At 44.7% G+C, this 23,815-nt stretch overlaps 1 protein-coding gene across 6 annotated transcripts in view; it reads right to left on the reverse strand.

Annotated features, from left to right (window-relative positions):
* Positions 1-23,815, reverse strand: part of csnk1g2b (casein kinase 1, gamma 2b) — a 43,875-nt gene that overhangs the window by 12,891 nt on the left and 7,169 nt on the right. For all 6 annotated transcript variants that reach the window (XM_020499036.2, XM_031786052.1, XM_020499039.2 and 3 more), the window contains exon 3: positions 425-494. In XM_020499036.2, coding sequence (XP_020354625.1) covers positions 425-494 — 70 coding nt within the window. The remainder of the gene's footprint in view (positions 1-424; positions 495-23,815) is intronic.

Genomic DNA, 23,815 nt, shown 5'->3' on the forward strand with positions numbered 1-23,815 from the left:
TATGGACCGTAAATACAATATATTCACCAGTTGTTTTCTTAACAGATCAAATGCTCATAAAAAGTGACTTTTTGTTTTTTTTAAAGTGGCCCAATGTCAGAGAGATTTTTCAATGATAGAATTAAGCAGTGAGAGGATCAAACACTAAGCATTCCAGGCTGGCCAAGCTTTGCCGTGGGCTGTTCCAGGTCCCTGTCCCTCCCCACCACATGATCCTACTGCCCCACCTCTCCCCTCTGGAGGTACAGCCCAGCCCCACGGATCACAGCACAGAGAGAGCACATAGACATGGCATCTGTAGGAGGGGGACAGGGCTTTCATATCTCCCAGATACGTGTGCAGAGAAGATGGCCATCCATCCAGCTGAGCCTACTAGCAAACACTGTTATTAAACAGTTATAACACTGTAGCTGTATGTGCTTACCTGAACTTCCCAACTGTTTATAAAATCTATATTCCAAGTGAAGCTGTGGAGCCCGTGACTTTATCGGTTCCTAAAAAAGGAAAGAAAGAGAACCCCATTAGTAATGGAAAACACCTAGTGGTTATTAACATATTCAAATAGGTGGATCAACGTCAAGATTATGGTGATAAATGGTTGAAAAACAATATGTTGTATGTGAAACAGTATAGGCCTTTTCATAGATTCCATGAGACAACTAAGGATGCATCCATGCTTACTATAGCATTCCTAAGATCCCTCAGGCTTAGACACCAAAAACGTAAATCATCATCATCTACTTAACACAACATCCTTCCTCCACGAAGATGATGCAAGGGCATTATGTATTTATGAACCAATGTAGCTTGCAAGAGGAAAAACAAACCTGTAAAAACAAAAATGGGAGAAAACGGAACCAGGCAAAAAAATGTTAGATTTTATTGGGCCCTAGACACAGCCACCCAGGGCAGCGTAAGCCTCCTCCACACAGCTCCTCCAACCAGCACCAGCCTCCCCCGTTTCACAAAATTGGGATCCTTAACGTTAAGAAAAATGTATTTTAGTTTCAGTGTTATAGCCTAACTAGACAGTAGGCTATATAGGCCTGGGGAACTTGGTGTCATTTAAATAAAACCGGAGAGGAAGAGGCAAACATTTGGCTACTTTGGTGAACGTGAGGCATGCAAGACAAGACATTAAGAGATACAGATTACCAAGACGTATACAGACGGTTCTTTCTGCCTGCCCCCTCCTCGCTCTCCTGCTGGCTCGCCTGCTCTTTCTCTTTACAAATGATGCGAGTGTGTGTTCAGTCTTCGGTCTGTTGCATCTAGAATATCCTAGCCTATTCATTGATGATAGACCCTGCTTTACTGAAGTTGTGAGACATTGCAAACCAAGAAATTGCGAGTTGCAATGGAATGCTGTGAGATACAGCTTTTGATTGCCACAAAGCCTAGCGCATGGTTCTGACTGTGTGCCTGGTGGCCGACATGCCTATACTGTGCCCTTCCCCTCGCTAGTTCGCTATAAAAGATGCAAGTGTTCATGTTACCGGAAGTACTGTTCCAATAATATTGAATCATAAGAGTTGATTCATAGCGGAATCGAATCTTGACACTCAGAAATAGGAGTCGACCTGCAAGGAATCGTGGAAACAATTCTTTTGGAGTCGACTCTCCAACATGACGTCATTGTCGTTACAGTTGAAAAATTTGGTAGAGAAATGCAAGCAAGACCCAAAGCGTTTCTGGCAGCATTGCAGATGCATTGTGAATTCACATGGAATTTTATGATAACGGAAAACCAATTAAAACAAATTGCAGTTTAAACACAAAGAAAAGTTTTTATTTGTCACATCCCTACTTCACCAGTCTACTAAACAGCTCTCCTCCACCCAGCACCAGTCTACTCAACAGCTCTCCTCCACCCAGCACCAGTCTACTAAAACAGCTCTCCTCCACCCAGCACCAGTCTACTCAACAGCTCTCCTCCACCCAGCACCAGTCTACTCAACAGCTCTCCTCCACCCAGCACCAGTCTACTCAACAGCTCTCCTCCACCCAGCACCAGTCTACTCAACAGCTCTCCTCCACCCAGCACCAGTCTACTCAACAGCTCTCCTCCACCCAGCACCAGTCTACTCAACAGCTCTCCTCCACCCAGCACCAGTCTACTCAACAGCTCTCCTCCACCCAGCACCAGTCTACTAAACAGCTCTCCTCCACCCAGCACCAGTCTACTAAACAGCTCTCCTCCACCCAGCACCAGTCTACTAAAAAGCTCTCCTACCCCAGAACCAGTCTACTAAACAGCTCTTCTCAACCCAGCACCAGTCTGTCTACTCAAAAGCTCTCCTCCACCCAGCACCAGTCTACTAAACAGCTCTCCTCCACCCAGCACCAGTCTACTAAACAGCTCTCCTCCACCCAGCACCAGTCTACTCAACAGCTCTCCTCCATGCAGCACCAATCTACTAAACAGCTCTCCTCCACCCAGCACCAGTCTACTAAACAGCTCTCCTCCACCCAGCACCAGTCTACTAAACAGCTCTCCTCCACCCAGCACCAGTCTACTCAACAGCTCTCCTCCACCCAGCACCAGCCTACTCAACAGCTCTCCTCCACCCAGCACCAGTCTACTAAACAGCTCTCCTCCACCCAGCACCAATCTACTAAACAGCTCTCCTCCACCCAGCACCAGTCTACGAAACAGCTCTCCTCCACCCAGCACCAGTCTACTAAACAGCTCTCCTCCACCCAGCACCAGTCTACTAAACAGCTCTCCTCCACCCAGCACCAGTCTACTAAACAGCTCTCCTCCCCCAGCACCAGTCTACTAAACAGCTCTTCTCCACCCAGCACCAGTATGTCTACTCAACAGCTCTCCTCCACCCAGCACCAGTCTACTAAACAGCTCTCCTCCACCCAGCACCAGTCTACTAAACAGCTCTCCTCCACCCAGCACCAGTCTACTCAACAGCTCTCCTCCACCCAGCACCAGTCTACTCAACAGCTCTCCTCCACCCAGCACCAATCTACTTAACAGCTCTCACCCCCAGCACCAGTCTACTAAACACCTCTCCTCCCCCCAGCACCAGTCTACTAAACAGCTCTCCTCCACCCAGCACCAGTCTACTAAACAGCTCTCCTCCACCCATCACCAGTCTACTCAACAGCTCTCCTTTCAACAGCTCTCCTCCACCCAGCACCAGTCTACTCAACAGCTCTCCTCTCCCATCACCAGTCTACTCAACAGCTCTCCTTTCAACAGCTCTCCTCCACCCAGCACCAGTCTACTCAACAGCTCTCCTCCACCCAGCACCAGTCTACTCAACAGCTCTCCTCCACCCAGCACCAATCTACTTAACAGCTCTCACCCCCAGCACCAGTCTACTAAACACCTCTCCTCCCCCCAGCACCAGTCTACTAAACACCTCTCCTCCACCCAGCACCAGTCTACTAAACAGCTCTCCTCCACCCAGCACCAGTCTACTAAACAGCTCTCCTCCACCCAGCACCAGTCTACTAAACAGCTCTCCTCCCCCAGCACCAGTCTACTAAACCGCTCTTCTCCACCCAGCACCAGTATGTCTACTCAACAGCTCTCCTCCACCCAGCACCAGTCTACTAAACAGCTCTCCTCCACCCAGCACCAGTCTACTAAACAGCTCTCCTCCACCCAGCACCAGTCTACTCAACAGCTCTCCTTTCAACAGCTCTCCTCCACCCAGCACCAGTCTACTCAACAGCTCTCCTCCACCCAGCACCAGTCTACTCAACAGCTCTCCTCCCCCCAGCACCAGTCTACTCAACAGCTCTCCCCCCAGCACCAGTCTACCCAACAGCTCTCCTCCCCCAGCACCAGTCTACTAAACAGCACTCCTCCACCTAGCACCAGTCTACTAAACAGCTCTCCTCCACCCAGCACCAGTCTACTCAACAGCTCTCCTCACCCCAGCACCAGTCTACTAAACAGCTCTCCTCCACCCAGCACCAGTCTACTAAACAGCTCTCCTCCACCCAGCACCAGTCTACTCAACAGCTCTCCTTTCAACAGCTCTCCTCCACCCAGCACCAGTCTACTAAACAGCTCTCCTCCACCCAGCACCAGTCTACTCAACAGCTCTCCTTTCAACAGCTCTCCTCCACCCAGCACCAGTCTACTCAACAGCTCTCCTCCACCCAGCACCAGTCTACTCAACAGCTCTCCTCCCCCCAGCACCAGTCTACTCAACAGCTCTCCCCCCAGCACCAGTCTACCCAACAGCTCTCCTCCCCCAGCACCAGTCTACTAAACAGCACTCCTCCACCTAGCACCAGTCTACTAAACAGCTCTCCTCCACCCAGCACCAGTCTACTCAACAGCTCTCCTCACCCCAGCACCAGTCTACTAAACAGCTCTCCTCCCCCCAGCACCAGTCTACTCAACAGCTCTCCTCTCAACAGCTCTCCTCCCCCCAGCACCAGTCTACTCAACAGCTCTCCTCCACCCAGCACCAGTCTACTAAACAGCTCTCCTCCCCCAGCACCAGTCAACTAAACAGCTCTCCTCCACACAGCACCAGTCTACTAAACAGCTCTCCTCCACACAGCACCAGTCTACTAAACAGCTCTCCTCCACCCAGCACCAGTCTACTCAACAGCTCTCTTCTCAACAGCTCTCCTCCCCCTAGCACCAGTCTACTCAACAGCTCTCCTCCCCCCAGCAACAGTCTACTAAACAGCTCTCCTCCCCCCAGCAACAGTCTACTAAACAGCTCTCCTCCACCCAGCGCCAGTCTACTAAACAGCTCTCCTCCCCCCAGCACCAGTCTACTCAACAGCTCTCCTCCCCCCAGCAACAGTCTACTAAACAGCTCTCCTCCACCCAGCACCAGTCTACTAAACAGCTCTTCTCAGCACCAGTCTACTAAACAGCTCTCCTCCACCCAGCACCAGTCTACTCAACAGTGTTTTCATATTAGTGCAGGTGAAGGAAAGGAGATGAAAATAAGATTAAGACACAGCCCCATCCTGCTCCCAGTCTGAACATTAGGCGCATCTCGTCCATCTGAAATGGATATCTGAGGAGAGAGAGACTGGTTAAGTGGAACTGAACTGGACACATGACCAGGCACCGGGCAGTGAGGGAGGTCAGGGCGGGGCGAGGCACTGTCTGTGACATCATCAGTGGAGGGAGGCTAAGCCTCTCCACTAGGGAGGACGTGGGAAAAGAAATATAAATAAAAACAGATGGCTGAAAACCACAGGACCCTAAAACAGAGGCTTATGGGGCTTTACATGCTTAGACTCATCCCAGCAGATAACTATGCAAATGACCAAACCAACCCAGGAAATAATATCTGCAATCACGGTAGGTAGCCTACCTTTCCATGTTAAATGGGTCATAAAATTCCTTATCATTCCCTCTCAAAAATGATAGCAGACCCTCTCGATGCCCAATCTCCACACCCAACCTTTTAAAAGAAGATACTCACAGAGCTCGCACTAGAAGAATTTTCACTTAGATGGAATAAAGTGCTTATGCGCAAAAAAATAACATATTAGCCACATGCTTTGTAAACAACGGTGTATACTTAACAATGAAATGCTTATTTACAGGTCCCTTTTCAAACAATGCAGAGTTAAAGAAAAAAAACATTGAAATAAAAATGTAGAAATAGTGACATGAGGAATAAATACACAGTGATTAACAAATAATAAATAGTAAAAAATGACATGGCTATATACAGGAAGTAGAAAATAACATGGCTACATAGAGGAAGTAGAATAACAAGGCTATATACAGTAAGGGGAGTAACCAGTACCAAGTTGATGTGCAGGGGTACAAGGTAATTGAGGTAGCTATGTACAAATACACTCACCTGACAGTTTATTAGCTACACCACCCTGTTCACAAAAACAGATTGCTACTACAGACAGTGAGGCACATGGCTGTGTCTTGTTATATAAAGCAGACAGACAGGCATCGAGGCATTCAATTACTGTTTGATTGAAAGTTAGAATGGGCAAAACGACTGAGGAAATAATGGAGTAGTATAACAGTGGTGTGCAAAACGGCATCTTGGAATGCACAACTAGTTGGTCCTTGTCACCGATGGGATGGAGTGGACAGTTGAGAAGTGGAAAACATTGCCTGGAACATGACAGTGTATTCAGTTTACTTGAGTGGCCTGCACACTCCCCAGACCTCAACCACATAGAGCATCTTTGAGATGAGATGGAACGGGCTGTTTGCAGTACCAATATACCGCTGTCCAATCTTTGTATTTTTAATTTTTTTTAACCTTTATTTAACTAGGCAAGTCAGTTAAGAACAAATTCTTATTTTCAATGACGGTCTAGGAACAGTGGGATAACTGCCTGTTCAGGGGCAGAACGACAGATTTGTACCTTGTCAGCTCGGGGGTTTGAACTTGGAACCTTCCGGTTACTAGTCCAACGCTCTAACCACTAGGCTACCCTGCATGATGCTGTTGCGTCAGCATGGACCAACATCCCTGTGGAACGTCCCTGTGGAATGTTTGCGACACCTAGTAGAATTCAGGCTGTTCTGGAGGCAAAGGGGGATCCGACCCGGTACTAGATGGGTGTACAGTGCCCCCCTTGACTTTTTCCACATTTTGTTGTGTTTAAAATGGATGAAATTGAGACATGTCACTACAGTACACACAATACCTCATAATGTCAAAGTGGAATTATGTTTTTAGAAATGCTTACAAACTAATTAAAAATGAAAATCTGAAATGTCTTGAGTCAGTAAGTATTCAACCCTTTTGTTATGGCAAGCCTAAAGGAGTAAAAATGTGCTTAACAAGTCACATAATTTGCATGGACTCACTGTGTGCAATAATAGTGCTTAACATTGTTTTTGAATGACTACCCCATCTCTATACCCCACACATACAGATATGTAAGGTCCCTCAGTCGAGCAATGAATTTCAAGCACGGAGTCAACAACAAAGACCAGGGAGATTTTACAATGGTTCGCAAAGGGCATCTATTGGTAGATGGGTAAAAAGAAACATGAAAGCATTGAATGTCCCTTTGAGCAATGGTGAAGTTATTATACTTTGGATGGTGTATCAATACACCCAGTCCCTACAAAGATACAGGTGTCCTTCCTAAATCAGTAGCTAGAGAGAAAGGAAACCCTTTAGGGATTTCACCATGAGGCCAACGGTGATTTTAAAAAAAGTTCCAGAGTTTAATGGCTGTGATAGGAGAAAACGGTGGATGGATCAACAACAGTATTTACTCCACAATACTAACCTAAATGAGAGTGAAAAGAAGGAAGCCTGTACAGAATAAAATATATTCTAAAACATGCATCCTGTTTTCAATAAGGCACTACAGTAATACCTCAAACAATGTGGCAACGAAATGAACTTTTTGTCCTGAATACAAAGCGTTATATTTGGAGCAAATCCAACAACACATCACTGAGCACCACACCATATTTTCAAGTATGGTGGTGGCTGCATCATGTTATGGGTATGCTTGAGTAACCGGTGTAAAATGGCTAGCTGGTTAGCAGGGGGACGCTAGTAGAGTTTCAAATCGGTGACGTCACTCGCTCTGAGACATTGAAGTAGTTGTTTCCCTAGCTCTGCAAGGGCTGTGGATTTTGTGGAGCGATAGGTATTGAGGCTTCGAGGGTGACTGTTGTCGATGTGTGCAGAGGGTCCCAGTTTCATGCCCAGGTGGGGGTGAGGAGAGGGACGAAAGCAATACTGTTCCACTTTTAGGATAAAAATGACAGAATAGAGCTAGAGGAAAACCTGGTTCAGTCTACTTTTCAACAGACACTGGGAGACAAATGTACCTTTCAGCAGGACAATAAGCTGAAACACAAAGCCAAATATACACTGGAGGTGCTTACTATGGCAAGACTTGAAAAAGGCTGTCTAGCAATGATCACCAACCAACTTGACAGCACTTGAAGAACATTTTAAATAATAATGGACAAATATTGTACATTCAAGGTGTGCTAAGCTCTTAGAGAGACTTACCCAAAACGACTCACAGCTGTAATCTATGCCTAAGGTGATTCTAACATGTATTGACTCAGGGGGTTGAATACTTATCTAATCAAGATGGTGTTTTATTTACCATATATATATATATATATATATATTTTAAGTTAAAAATGTTCTTCCACTTTGACAGAGTAGTTTGTGTAGTCCATTGGCGAACAATTACACTTATCAATTTTAATCTCAACACTGTGGTTTACATGCTCAAATGCCCATGTGGGCTTGTTTACATTGGTCAGATGAAACGCGCACTCAAAGTAAAAATAGCTGAACACAAAACAGCTATCCGCACCAAAAATATGGACTATGCGATTGTGCGGCATTACGTAAATGCCAGTTATGGCTCAGCCTCTACCTTGAAATTGTGGGGAATTTAGAAAGTTTCTCTTTCCTCAATATAGTGAGAAAATTGTTATAGAGAGAGGCACTTTGAATCGACTGCTTAGATTGTGTCGAGCCGAAGGGTCTGAATGAACAGCTCGCTCTCATCTTTTTGTAAATATTTTGTTATTCAAGATGAATGTATCTGTAGGAATCTTGAATGATGATCATACTCTTATTTGAATAACCTACAGTGGGGCAAAAAAGTATTTAGTCAGCCACCAATTGTGCAAGTTCTCTCACTTAAAAAGATGAGAGGCCTGTAATTTTCATCATAGGTACACTTCAACTATGACAGACAAAATGAGAGAGAAAAAAATCCAGAGAATCACATTGTAGGATTTTTAATGAATTTATTTGCAAATTATGGTGGAAAAATAAGTATTTGGTCAATAACAAAAGTTTCTCAATACTTTGTTATATACCCTTTGTTGGCAATGACAGAGGTCAAACGTTTTCTGTAAGTCTTTACAAGGTTTTCACACACTGTTGCTGGTATTTTGGCCCATTCCTCCATGCAGATCTCCTCTAGAGCAGTGATGTTTTGGGGCTGTTGCTGGGCAACACGGACTTTCAACTCCCTCCAAAGATTTTCTATGGGGTTGAGATCTGGAGATTGGCTAGGCCACTCCAGGACCTTGAAATGCTTCTTACGAAGCCACTCCTTCGTTGCCCGGGCGGTGTGTTTGGGATCATTGTCATGCTGAAAGACCCAGCCACGTTTCATCTTCAATGCCCTTGCTGATGGAAGGAGGTTTTCACTCAAAATCTTACGATACTTGGCACCATTCATTCTTTCCTTTACACAGATCAGTCGTCCTGGTCCCTTTGCAGAAAAACAGCCCCAAAGCATGATGTTTCCACCCCCATGCTTCACAGTAGGTATAGTGTTCTTTGGATGCAACTCAGCATTCTTTGTCCTCCAAACACGACGAGTTGAGTTTTTACCAAAAAGTTCTATTTTTGGTTTCATCTGACCATATGACCTTCTCCCAATCTTCTGGATCATCCAAATGCTCTCTAGCAAAACTTCAGACGGGCCTGGACATGTACTGGCTTAAGCAGGGGGACACGTCTGGCACTGCAGGATTTGAGTCCCTGGCGGCGTAGTGTGTTACTGATGGTAGGCTTTGTTACTTTGGTCCCAGCTCTCTGCAGGTCATTCACTAGGTCCCCCGGTGTGGTTCTGGGATTTTTGCTCACCGTTCATTTGACCCCACGGGGTGAGATCTTGCGTGGAGCCCCAGATCGAGGAAGATTATCAGTGGTCTTGTATGTCTTCCATTTCCTAATAATTGCTCCCACAGTTGATTTCTTCAAACCAAGCTGCTTACCTATTGCAGATTCAGTCTTCCCAGCCTGGTGTAGGTCTACAATTTTGTTTCTGGTGTCCTTTGACAGCTCTTTGGTCTTGGCCATAGTGGAGTTTGGAGTGTGACTGTTTGAGGTTGTGGACAGGTGTCTTTTATACTAATAACAAGTTCAAACAGGTGCCATTAATACAGGTAACGAGTGGAGGACAGAAGAAGTTACAGGTCTGTGAGAACCAGAAATCTTGTTTGTTTGTAGGTGACCAAATAAATTCATAAAAAATCATACAATGTGATTGAAGTGTACCTATGATGAAAATTACAGGCCTCCCTCATCTTTTTAAGTGGGAGAACTTGCACAATTGGTGGCCGACTAAATACTTTTTCGCCCCCACTGTATGTAGTTGCTACTACTACTACTGACAGTATAGATATTATTGACATGTTTAGTTGACATGACGAGTGGGACACTCCCCTGCGAGGACACATACAGTAGGTGCTTCCCACATCTTTTCTATTCAAATCAAATTTTATTTGTCACATGTGCCAAACACAACAGGTGTTGACCTTAGTGAAATGCTTACTTACAAGCCCTTAAACTTACAATGTAGTTCAAGAAAGAGATAAGAAAATATTGACTAAATAAACGAATGTAAATAAAAAGTAACACAATAAAATAACAACGAGGCTATATACAGGGGGTACTCGTATCGAATCAATGTGCGGTGTTACAGGTTAGTCGAGGTAGTTTGTACATGTAGGTAGGGGTAAAGTGACAATGCATAGATAATATGTAGCAGCAGTGTAGGGGGGGGGGTCAATGTAAATAGTCCAGGTGGCCATTTGATTAATTGTTCAGCAGTCTTATAGCTTGGGGGTAGAAGCTGGTACGGAGCCTTTTGGACCTAGACTTGGCGCTCCGGTAGCGCATGCCTTGCGGTAGCAGAGAGAACAGTCTATGACTTGGATGACTGGAGTCTTTCACAATTTTTTGGGCCTTCCTCTGACACTACCTAGTATATAGGTCCTGGATGGCAGGATGCTTGGCCCCAGTGATGTATTGCGCTGTACGCACTACCCTCTGTAGCGCCTTACGGTCAGATGCTGAGCAGTTGCCATACTAGGTGGTGATGCAACCGATCAGGATGTTCTTGATGGTGCAGCTGTAGAACTTTTTGAGGATCTGGGGACCCATGTCAAATCTTTTCCGTCTCCTAAGGGGGAAAAGGTGATGTCGTGCCCTTTTCATAACCGTCTTGGTGTGTTTGGACCATGTTGTTGGTGATGTGGACAGCAAGGAACTTGAAACTCTCGACCCGCTCCACTACAGCCCTGTCGATGTTAATGGGGGACTGTTCGGCCCTCATTTTCCTGTAGTCCACGATCAGCTCCTTTGTCTGGCTCACATTGAGGGAGAGGTTGTTGTCCTGGCACCACACTGCCAGGTCTCTGAAGACCTCCCTATAGGCTGTCACATTGTTGTCAGTGATCAGGCCTACCACTGTTGTGTCGTCAGCAAACTTAATGATGGTGTTGGAGTCGTGGGTGAACAGGGAGTACAGGTGGGGACTAAGCACGCACCTGAGGGGCCCCGGTGTTGAGGATCAGCGTGGCAGATGTGTTGTTGCCTACCCTTACCACCTGGGGGCGGCCCGTTAGAAAGTCTAGGATCCTGGTGGGAAAAGTCAGTGTGGAGTGCGATTACGTCATCTGTGGATCTGTTGGGGCGGTATGCACATTTTGTGGGTCTAGGGTTTCCAGGATGATGGTGTTGATGTGAGCCATGACCAGTTTTTCAAAGCACTTCATGGCTACCGATGGCTCCGATGAAGGTGATTCATGCCAAAACGTAAGCCTATTGTTGGCTTCTCCCATCAATAAATCTATAACATTTACACAGCCACAAAGTCCTCCATTATCTTTATTATCCCAGATAGTCAATTGAAGTATCCTGGGGTCAGGAATGTTTTGGGGGGGGGGGGGGGTTCCATTTTAATGACACACAACAAAATGTGGAAAAAGTCAAGGGTTGTGAATACTTCGAGAGTCCTTGTAGTTAGGGGTAAAGTGACTAGGCAACAGTATAGATAACACAGTAGCAACACTGGTACCGCTTGCCTCGTGGTAGCAGAGAGAACAGTCTGTGGCTTGGGTGGCTGGAGTCTTTCACCATTATTTTGGGCCTTCCTCTGACACCGCCTGGTATAGAGGTTCTTAAGCATTTAAGGATGTCCCCACAGCTGCTCTTTTCAGGAAATGAGCAGTCCAAAAGCAGATTATCTGTAACGCAAGGTTACAGCTTATTCTCCCTAAATCTAATATTCAAATGAAATCACGCATTTGGGCTTGTAAAGATTTTAACGTATAGGCTGAATAATGGCTTGTGTACTTATGAAGCAAATGTATTCTGCCCAGAAACTCGTCCGCTGGACTGGACACAGGTGTCTGTCAAACCCAAAATGTGTTGGATGTATGGATGGGGGGGGGGTTACATTCTATAAGCATATTATTTAGCTGAGCATGTACAGCAGACATGGAGTGTGACCCGGCAAGGCTGGGGACTGGGGCAGTTGACCTACAGCCAGGGCTAAAAGGAACTTCAGTGTTGGACCTCCTGTTGCAGCCCCTCTCCTGCTCAGCTGCCCCCACCACACCGCTCACAGACCGCTCTCCAACTAAGGACTAACTAAAAAAGGATCAGCCAGCCTGTTTCACAGCCAAGCCTGTAGTAGCATAGTAGTTGTTGTAAGGGAGATATCATTTTCCTATCAAGCTTGCCTTGACCTATTAGCATTTCATTCCAAGAAACACGCTTTAGGCTCGTCAACATCTCATTATGTCATAGATCTCATGATCATGGCAGGTTTTAACTTGAACTCATTAATGCGTTCCTGAGCTGGTCTGAAAACTGTGCTACGGATCTCTGGGTGGATTACGGATGCAGCTGATCATCTAAATCTGATCATGGTAGCTCCATCGCAGCTGACAGAGAGAGAGAGATCCTGTTGACACGGATCCCGGGAGATTGCCTCTTGACCCGTCTCCGGAAGATCCTCACTGTAATACAGCATATTACTGAAACTGCCATTACGTAAGACATGGGAAATAAATACACCACTGTGTATCCTCATCTTGACCATCAATCAGGCACTGTACGTGGTGCAGAGTTCAGAGAAATGGGCATCCCTGATTATATCCTCACTGCTATAGTCAAATACTAAACCATAAAAATGGAAATTATATTTAATCATTTTAGAGAGCAGACTGAACATTCAAACAGAGCATAAGCCCAGGTATCGCCACTGTGCCCAGACCTGCATAAGGAAATGAGTGATGCTATAATACTAGTAAACAGGCTGCAAGGGGCTGTCTCTTCAGCTTTAATTGCCAGAGGTGTGGAAGAGGCAATGTGAGAGAGCAACAGCTGGCCTGTGTCCAGCCCTTCTCCTGTTTCAGATCATGTTTCAGATGGAGCCGGCAGCTGCCACCACGTGATAAGCAGCGTTTCAAACATGTCTGCCTCAGCTGCCCCCCAGCCACTGAAAGAACACTAGCACCAGTGACACAGGCGGCTCCGCTCTGACACGAGATGGAGGAGTGGACCTCAATAGCTAATGGAACGACTACTACACCCAGTGTCCCCCTGCTACTACACAGCTCTCTCTCCCCACAAACACAGCCCTGGGTTTTATAGGTCATAATTAACCATTTCCAGAGCAACAGCTTGATGTAATTGTTGGGCATTGATTACGTGAATAGCCTGTTCACTAAAAGCAGCCTTTTTACATCACAGGGTTAAAATCGCTTGGCTTGTGAAAAATAGGCATGTCAGTTTTGCTCATGCACAACATGCTGATGGAGTGTTTGCACTTTAACACACTACAACCACAAGCTGCAATAGGTGTGTGATACAGTAAAAGGAGGAAGAGGATACAGCAACTCTGATTTCCATGTTATGGTTGACCACAATTCACCTTTTCGCCAGCCACAGCAAGTCCTTAGTATCTTATACATATTGGTCTCCACATACATATCCACTAAGTAGTAATGAGCACTATGAGGTCATTCAAATATCAGTCCTTCAGCAGCGGGGAAATATCTTACAGGGAGTCTCCATGGAAGTGTAATTCACTTATCACTCTCCTTCAAAGCCGTGAGCTATTGCCAGTCAAAGCAGAAGCTGTCCATCGCAGTCACCAGCAGATTCAGCCAACAAGCCTTCCCGGGGTTTATTGCAAATAACATGGGCCTCATAGGTGGCAGGTTTAACAAGTCCCATCCTCTCTCTCTCCAGCTGTCAATAAATGACTGTACAGGAGGGGCAGAAATGAAAGACAAGACTGATTTCCCCCACACCTCTTCCTTATAGAGGGATGGAGGCTGACTTCTATTTATGGTCTTCACCCTAAGTAAGTAAGTAAGTAAGTGAGTGAGTGCGCGACAGGGACAAGAGGTCACTTATGTCTAAATCCATGGCAGATTTATTGAGGGGCACCAGGGCATCATGACCTTGATCGCCAGATCCCTAGTCCACTCAAAACGGTAAAAAGGGTGCCAACCAGGAAAGCGGGACACATTAACTGAGGGTAGATTGTAGCACGTGGAGAGATTTCAGTAGGAAGAGAGAACCTCCCCGGGGCAGTAAAAGAGAATGAGTAGTAGCCTAATAAAAATGGGATAGGAAAAAGGCTAATGGATATCAAACAACATAATAGATCATCTTTATGTACAGAAACGGTATCCGTAAATCACAAGTCACCATGGGACAGCAGAAGAAAAATGGCTGTTTTTCAAATAAATGGCTTAAATGAATTATGAGCTGCAATTCCTGTAAAGTTGTTAGGATGTGTTTCTTTAAGGCTTGGGTTCCCCCCCAGATTGTAAGCCTGCAGTGTACTTACAGGAGTGGGCTCCTGCTTCCATCACTGAAGGATTTGTCAGTGTGAGAAAGTGCACAGCTGAACCACAGACTAGACCACTGTGTGTGGAAATGGCTGGCCAACAAAGACGACCTTTCAGCGCTCAGCAGTTTCTCACTCTGCTTTTTCTCTCTGTGCAGTGCAGTTCCAGATAGTCAGACTGAGGGCTGCAACTAGCACGTCCCTCTCTCTCACTGGCAAGGGTGACACTGGCATTCACCTTTGTCCCAGGTGCAGCCACCACCCAATCGCATGCTGCTCATGCAACTTCGTATGTGGCAGAAAATAAAGTACAAGACACTTGCCAGTCCATAATGAACAGAGGCTAATACTGACAACTAAAACAGAAGCCATATTACAAAGGGCTGCAACATTAACTGGGTTATTCAGGGCCTGCATGAGAGTCGTTCCATGTCCTTCCAGCAAGACATGACACCCACCATGTCAGACTGTTCTGAAAACGTTTTTGTAGTTAGAAATAGATAAGATTAGGCCTACCGACCAGCGCAGCAGTCTAAGGCACTGAATCACAGTGCTAGAGACGTCACTACGGACACGTGTTTCGGGGGGACGCATTGCTCTCACCTTGGCCTCTCCCGAGTCCATACGGGAGTTGCAGCAATGGGACAAGACTGTAACTACCAAATGGATATCACGAAAAAGGGGTAAAAAAATACTAAAAATAAATCAATAAATAGTTCAGATTAGCATTCTGGCAACTTTATGTGGTGAGATTGTATTTGATCTCTGGGAAATTAAGCTCATTGATTGCACCCAAATTGGCCATGCTAAATTATAGGATTCACATAATATTCAATAAATATAGTAACCAAACATCCAATTTTGGACCAAACCATTGAGTAATCCAATGAAATGGTCAAAAGCCACCTCCCCAATCACCAGTATATAGTATCACTTCTCCATGTCTGACAAGTAGTATGGAGCTTCTTTAGTATATTTTAAAACATACAACCCACCTGCAGTGAAGCCATACAACATTTACATTACAGGCATCTAGCAGAGGGTCCCATCCAGAGCAACCGACAAGAGCCCCGCTCAAGGGCACATCGATGGATCCCCCACCCAGACGACTCGGGGACCCGAGGCAGCGGCCTCTTGGTCAACGGTCCAGTGCTCCCAACCACCAGGCCACCCTCAAAAACAGGCATTGGCTGTAACAAATGTTTTTACTGTCATTTTTGATTTTTTATGTTTAATTTCTTTACTGCCATTTTACCCCTCAATCAGCAATTTCACTTACACTCATCTCCAGTTCCACATTCAAACTCTCAGTTTCCCTCATCCCATCCATCTCTGCTGGCTACTCGATCTGGATTTCTACACACCATACACAGTATATTTCAACTATGCTGTGATGTTGAACATACAAGTTTAATCTAAATCGAATAGAATCTGATTGAGAGTTAATTTTTATTTAAGATAAATAATTTTGCAAAGAGCAGTGTTTCCGCTGCATAAATGGCGCTGCATCACGGCCAAATGATTGCTGCCGGGCCCCAAAGAAATATGGAACATGAAAATATATTTCTACCGAGGCACACTTTGAAGATGCTAGAACAGTCCACATGAACTTTTCCTCTGCAAAAAAAAAGAGTAATGAACAGAAACAGACAACCTCATAGTAGAATAGTTTATCCATTTACCTAGTCGGCTTGTAGTGTGTGTTCTATGAGAGAAAAAATATTTGAGGCGCATTGAAATTACAGTGCATGGGGAAAGTATTCAGACCCCTGGACTTATTTCCACATTTTGTTACGTTACAGCCTAATTCTAAAATGTATAAAATTAAACGTTTTACTCAATCTACACACAATACCCCATAATGACAAAGTGAAACAGTATGACATTTTTGCAAATGTGTTAAAAAGAAACAGAAATACCTTATTTACATAAGTATTCAGACCCTTTGCTATGAGACTCAAAATTGAGCTCAAGTGCATCCTGTTTCCATTGATCATCCTTGAGATGTTTCTACAACTTGGAATGCACCTGTGGTAAATTCAATTAATTGGACAGGTACACACACCTGTCTATATAAAAAGGTCCCACAGTTGACAGTGCATGTCAGAGCAAAAACCAAGCCGTGAGGTCGAACAAATTCTCCGTAGAGCTCCGAGACAGGATTGTGTCGAGGCACAAATCTGGAGAAGGGTACCAAAACATTTCTGCAACATTTATTGGGGCCCTTCAGACTGACCTACATCATTCTAAAATGGAAGAAGTTTGGAACCACCAAGACTCGTCAGGGTTCTTGGTCAGGGAGGTGACCAAGAACCCGATAACTCTGACAGAGCTCTAGAGTTCCTCTGTGGAGATAGGAGAACCTTTCAGAAGGACAACCATCTCTGCAGCACTCCACCAAATCAGGCCTTTATGGTAGAGGCCAGACGGACGCCACTCCTCAGTAAAAGGTACATACATGACAGCCCGCTTGGAGTTTGCCAAAAAGCACCTAAAGGACTCTCAAACCATGAAAAACAAGATTATCTGGTCTGATGAAACCAAGATTGATCTCTTTGGCCTGAATGCCAAGCATCACGGAGGAAACCAGGCACCATCCTACGGTGAAGCATGGTGGTGGCAGCCCCGGCCAAAGCCCGGACTTGAACACGATTAAACATCTCTGGAGACCTGAAAATAGCTGTGCAGCGACGCTCCCCATCCAACCTGACAGAACTTGAGAGGATCTGCAGAGAAGAAATGGGAGAAACTTCCCAAATACAGGTGTGCCAAGCTTGTAGCGTCACACCCAAGAAGATTTGAGGCTGTAATATCTGCCCGAGGTGCTTCAAAAGATTATGGGTTATTCTGTGTAGATTAATGAGGGAAAATGTCATAAATTTTAGAATAAGGCTGTAATGTAACAAAATGTGGAAAAAGTCAAGGGGTCAGAATACTTTCCGAATATACTAACTTTTTGGACAACCCAACAAAATTTACATAGAAATGTGAGTTATAGATCTAAGAAGCGGTAGATATTTTCTATGTGCGATATTTCTATGCTTCCCATTTGTAAGTTTAGTTTTTGCATTTTTTATTTCATCACAAACTGAAATTAGGTGAACTATTCTATTTTCTGAAACCAGAAAATGGCGGCGCGATTTCTGCATAGTGCATCTTCGAGAACAAATTGTCCTCCAGTTGACGGATTACATTTCCAATATCCCCATCCAAGTGATAATTCTGTAAGTTATGTGAAGGCCAAGTAGTATGAAGCTGTGGCCCAGAGTATTGCTTCTTCATCCTTTGTAAAGTATTCCCAGTGAAACTGGTGATGTTTTTTTCCCCTGTTCAGAGAAATTAGCCACTGAAGTCACCTGCATTATTTAGCATAATTTAGTGTTAAAGTAACAATCACTAAATGCCGTTGTTCCTGCTACTGCAGGGCTACACATTGCACTCATTTTAAATTGCATATGCGCCTAAATATTGTGCTGTGCGACATGGACATTTTATTTAGGAGCACCAGTGTGCTTTGGAATTATATATATTTTTTAATCACCCAGATTATTTTTGTTGTAATGATCACTTCACTGTAGCGCAGCCAGAGTGCCGTGGGTCATACACTGAACTCAGATTCCTGACCCTCATGCTTGTGCTCCTAAATGTCTGTGTGCTCCTACATGCACACGTGCTCCTAAAAAAGGTCAGCATAGGGCCCTGTACTGCCACACTTATCCACTTTGCTGGTCACTTGTTTTTATTAAATGGATCACATTTTTTATTTGCAACTTTGGGTAGAAAACCAATAGCTTTTGCTCATTAGACCTCATTGTCCCCAGTCCACCTGACCGTGCTGCTGCTCCAGTTTCAACTGTTCTGCCTTATCATTATACGACCATGCTGGTCATTTATGAACATCTTGGCCATGTTCTGTTATAATCTCCTCCATTCACTCTCAGCAGGTGAACACTGCTCTGGCGACCTCTGGGTCTGTCTCTGCCCTCTGGGCAGGGTCTTTTACTTCACACAGTAATGGTGCAGGCAGATATTGGAGGCTGACTGTGGGGCTCCCATTCCTGGTTCTCACACCCCGCATTAGACCATCCATCCCCTTGGTCCCTCTGTGTCCTACCAGTTTCACTCCTCACCGATAAACATATATGATCCACCCTGTGAGGGCCCCATCAGCCGTGCCTCTTTTGGAGACCGCACCCCCCTGCTCTACTTGTTGATCATGCCATATTCTTGTCCCAAAGATTAAGCCATGCTAGTCTTAGTACATATGGTCCGATACAGTGAAACGCTCATTAAATCAGTAATGGTTCCATTGATCGCTCCAATGTTCCTTGGATAACTGTGGCTGAACGCCAAGAAATGGCACTGACCTTCGGGCACACATGCATTTATTAGACGAAACCTATACAGGGTGCTCTCTGGTTCCCCGGCCACTTTTGGTGACCCTTCATGACACTCATTCGAATGTCTGCCCCTATCAACTTTCAATGGTAGTTTCTGTGCCTACCATGGTGACGACGGGTAATGGGGAAATCAGGGTTCGTTTCCAGCGAGGGAGCCTTGAGAAACAGCTACTGCTGCCAAGAAAGGCAACAGGTACACAAATGATCCACTCCCGATTCAGGGAGGTGGTGATTAAAAAAAATACAATACAGGACTCTTTCGGGTCCCTGTAATTGGAATGAGTACACTTAAAATCCTTTAATGAGGATCCATTACTGATGTTTAGGAGTGATGTTTAGAAGCATTTTTACAGTGGTCAAAAACTTCTGAAAGTATCAGTTTTAACAGTAAAAATAAATTAAAAATTAAAAATTTGGGGGGGGAATTTTACCCCGTTTTCACTACAACTCCCGTACGGGCTCGGGAGAGACGAAGGTTGAAAGTCATGCGTCCTCCGATACACAACCCAACCAAGCCGCACTGCTTCTTAACACAGCATGCATCCAATCCGGAAGCCAGCCACACCAATGTGTCGGAGGAAACACCGTGCACCTGGCAACCTTGGTTAGCGCGCACTGCGCCCGGCCCGCCACAGGAGTCGCTGGTGCGCGATGAGACAAGGATATCCCTACCAGCCAACCCCTCCCTAACCACACGGCTGGTTACGACAGAGTCTGGGCGTGAACCCAGAGTCTCTGGTGGCACAGCTGGCGCTGCAGTACAGTGCCCTTAATCACTGCGCCACCCGGGAGGCTTTAACAGTAAAATTTGACTGCATGTTGTACATTGTCCATCGGTGTGACAATGTCCTATTGGGGGACGCCAATAAATAAAAGGTGCAGTCTTGGACAAGATGTAAAAATAATAATAATAATAATAAAATGAAAAATGTTAAACATGAGGCAGGTAACATAATACAATAGTTTTGTCTAGGTTTAGAGAAAATACTGTAAATCTTACCCAAAATGCAAGACACTTGGTTATGATCATTATACAGGGAAATTGTGTTGTTCATTTCAAAATGTCAGAATGTGATTGACTTAAAGACAAATAAATAACAAATAAAAAGCATTTAGTCTATTTGGGAATCGTTAAATGCGCTGTTGAAAACTGTTACCGGAATAAAGTAGCCTAAGCTACTGCCGGAGACACGACTCCTCTCGCTATAGCCTACCAGCTGATCAGGGCCTGGGTTACGTCAGATTTGATTTCAAATGTTCAGATTCACCATCAGCAATAGTCCTGATAGTTTTGCTTTAAACAATCAGTGTATAGTCATTTTTAGATATAAAATGATCAACTTTATCCTATATAAAATGAGGGCAGCTACCCGCACTGCATGGTCGAAGCAGGAGAAGAAAAGTTCACTCCGTAAAAACGTTGGGGTGAAATCCAATGTTGTGCTCACACATTGGATATGTAATAGCACATTTTTAGATAAATATTGACACATTACTAGATCAAACACTTTGAATCTGTAAAAAGTACAAATTAATTAGTGGGTGATGGCGTTATCAGATCAAAAGTTGGGGGGACAAAAAGCAATCATCAAATCAAATTGTATTTTGTCACATGGTGTAGACTAACAGTGAAATGCTTACTTATGGGACCTTTTCCAACAATGCAGAGTAAAAACATATTTTAAAAACAATGACAAATACACAGTGAATAACGAATAATGAGTAAAAATAACATGGCTATATACAGGGTGTACCAGTACCGAGTCGAACAGTATTGCCTGTATGGGTAGAGTCCAGTGTGTGTGCATAGAGTCAGTGCAAAAGAGTTGGTGGAAAAAAAGAAAATAGATCAATACAGGTTGTCCGGGTAGCCATTTGATTAGATATTTAGCAGTCTTGTTTAGCAGCTTTAACCCTAGGGGGTAGAAGCTGTTCAAGGTCCTGTTGGTTCTAGACTTGGTGCAATGATACCGTTTGCCGTGTGGTAGCAGAGAAAACAGTCTATGACTTGGGTGGCTGGAGTCTGACAATTGTTTTAGGCCTTCCTCTGACACTGCCTGGTAGAGATTCTGGATGGCAGGGAGCTCGGGCCCAGTGATGTCCTCACCAACCTCTGTAGCACCACGTGGTCGGGTCCCTTGCAGTTGCCGTACCAAGCTGTGATGCAGCCAGTCAAGACACTCAATGGTGGAGTGGTATAACAGAATCTGAGGGGCCATGCTAAATCTTTTCAGCCTCCTGTGGGGGAAGAGGCGCTGTCGTGCCTTCTTCACAACTGTGTGGGTGTGTGTGTGGGGACCATGTTAATTCTCTTATTGATGTGGACGCAGAAGGAACTTGAAGCTCTTGACCCGCTCTACTACAACCCCATCGATGTGGATAGGGGTGTGCTCGCCTATCCAGTTCCTGTAGTCCACAATCAGCTCCTTTGTCTTGCTGACGTTGAGGGGAGAGGTTGTTGTCCTGGCACCACACTGCCAGGTCTCGGACCTCCTCGCTATAGGCTGCCTCATCGTCTGTAATCAGTCCTATCACAGTCGTGTCGTCAGCAAACTTGATGATGGTGTTGGAGTCTTACGCAGCCACGCAGTTGTGGGTGAACAGGGAGTACAGGAGGAGACTAAGCACACACCCCCGAGGGGCTCCCATGTTGAAGATCAGCGTGGTGGATGTCTTGCCTACCCTCACCACCTGGGGGCGGCACATCAGGAATTACAGCATCCAGTTGCAGAGGGTTCGGTCCCAGGGTCCTGAGCTTGGAGGGGACAGTGGTGTAGAATGCTGAGCTGTAGTCAATGAACAGCATTCTTACATACTGTAGGTATTCCTTTTGTCCAGGTGGGTAAGGGCAGTGTGGAGTGCAATAGATATTGCGTTGTCTGTGGATCTGTTGCGGCGAAATGGGAATTGTAGTGGGTCCAGGGGTGATGGTGTTGATGTGAGCCATGACCAGCCTTTCAAAGTATTTCATGGCTATAGCATTTCTTGGCGTTCTTGGGCATGGGGACTATAGTGGTCTCCTTGAAACAAGTTGGTATTACAGACCGGGTTTATTGTTACAAAGTGGGATAAAAATGGATTTAATTGTCAACAATCTACTGCAAAATACTATAATGTCAAGGAGGAAGATTTTAGATAAGTTGTATAAGTATTCCACCCTTAAATTAGTTAAGGAGTAACATTTGGCTTAACAAATCAAATAATAAGTTACATGGACTGACTGTGTGAAATAGGGGTTGACATGAGTTGATTGACTAATACTTCCACTGTCCTCCATACATCCATCAGTAAGGTCCCTCAGTCAAGTATTGCATTTCAAGCACAGATTCAACTACCAAGACAAGGGAGCTTTTCAAAAGCCTCAAAGAAGGGTAGTGATTGGTAGATGGGTATTAATAACAAATCAGATATTGAATATTTATTTAAGCAAGATATTTACTTAAGCATAGTATTTATTTGGGACGACAGATAGCCTAGTGGTTAGAGAGTTGGGCCAATAACCGAAAGGTTGCTAGATCGAATCCCTAGTAACCGAAAGGTTGCTAGATCGAATCCCTGAGCTGACAAGGTAAAAATCTGTCATTCCGCCCCTGAACAAGGCAATTAACCCACTGTTCCTAGTCCGACATTGTAAATAAGAATTTGTTCTTAACGGACTTGCCTAGTTAAATAAAAGGTTTTTAAAAAATGTATTTATTAAAAGTCAAGTTAATTATGCTGTGGATTATACAGTCTAAAAAACATTAAGGACACCTGCTCTTTCCATGACAGACTGACCAGGTAAAAACTTTGATCCCTTATTGATGTCACCTGTTAAATCCACTTCAATCAGTGTAGATGAAGGGGGAGACAGGTTCAAGAAGGATTTTTAAACCTTGAGACATGGATTGTGTGTGTGTGCCAGTCAGAGTGTGAATGGCCAAGACAAAAAAGTTCCTTTCAATGGGGGTATAGTAGTAGGTGCCAGGTGCACCAGTTTGTGTCAAGAACTGCAACACTGCTGGGTTTTTCACACCCCGCAGTTTCCCATATATCTCAAGAATGATTCACCGCCCAAAGGACATTCAGATAACTTTACACAACTGTGGGAAGCATTGGAATCAACATGGGCCAGCATCCCTTTGGAACGCTTGACACCTTGTAGAGTCTTTGCCCCAACGAACTGAGGCTGTTCTGAGGGCAAAAGGAAGGGGGGGGGGGGGGGGGGGGGGGGGGTGCAACTTAATTAGGAAGGCGGTCCTAATGTTTGGTATACTCAATGGATAAGGGCAGTTTGTGGGACAGGTAACAGAAAGAATGACTGATGCTGTTGAAAAGCCGTTCTTGAGGAGAAACGACCACATCAGATGTCTAAGGAAAGCAAGGCTTGGACGGCTGCAGGTCAAGTTGTCTAGTCCCTGTGTCCTTTTGTGGACAACAGGGGGAGGAGGTACCATTTCATAGAGCCTGTGATGGCAGATTAAAGGGTGTAACATTAATACAACGCATGAGCTTATATAAAAAATAATAATAATTGAGTTATGTTTATTCTGTTACTCAGTAGGTGATTTAAAATATTAAATATTATCAGTCATTAATGATCTAGAAAGAAATTACTAAAACATACATTTGAAATGGAGTGCAGTGTAATTTGTCTGGTCTCTTTTGGGACCCTGTCACATCCATTACAACATTTTCATTTAGCCTTATTATGAAAGAGGAAATACTTCTATAAATTGATGAGGTCTGCCAATGAAAATAAATTATCAAGAAAATACATCTAAATTATAACTATTCAAGATACTGGCAATTTCTTGTTTGAGGTACACTGCATTTTCAGATGACAAAAGTTTGGTGAAGAAATG

This window comes from Oncorhynchus kisutch, linkage group LG13 (assembly GCF_002021735.2).
Source record: "Oncorhynchus kisutch isolate 150728-3 linkage group LG13, Okis_V2, whole genome shotgun sequence".
Lineage (NCBI taxonomy): Eukaryota > Metazoa > Chordata > Actinopteri > Salmoniformes > Salmonidae > Oncorhynchus > Oncorhynchus kisutch.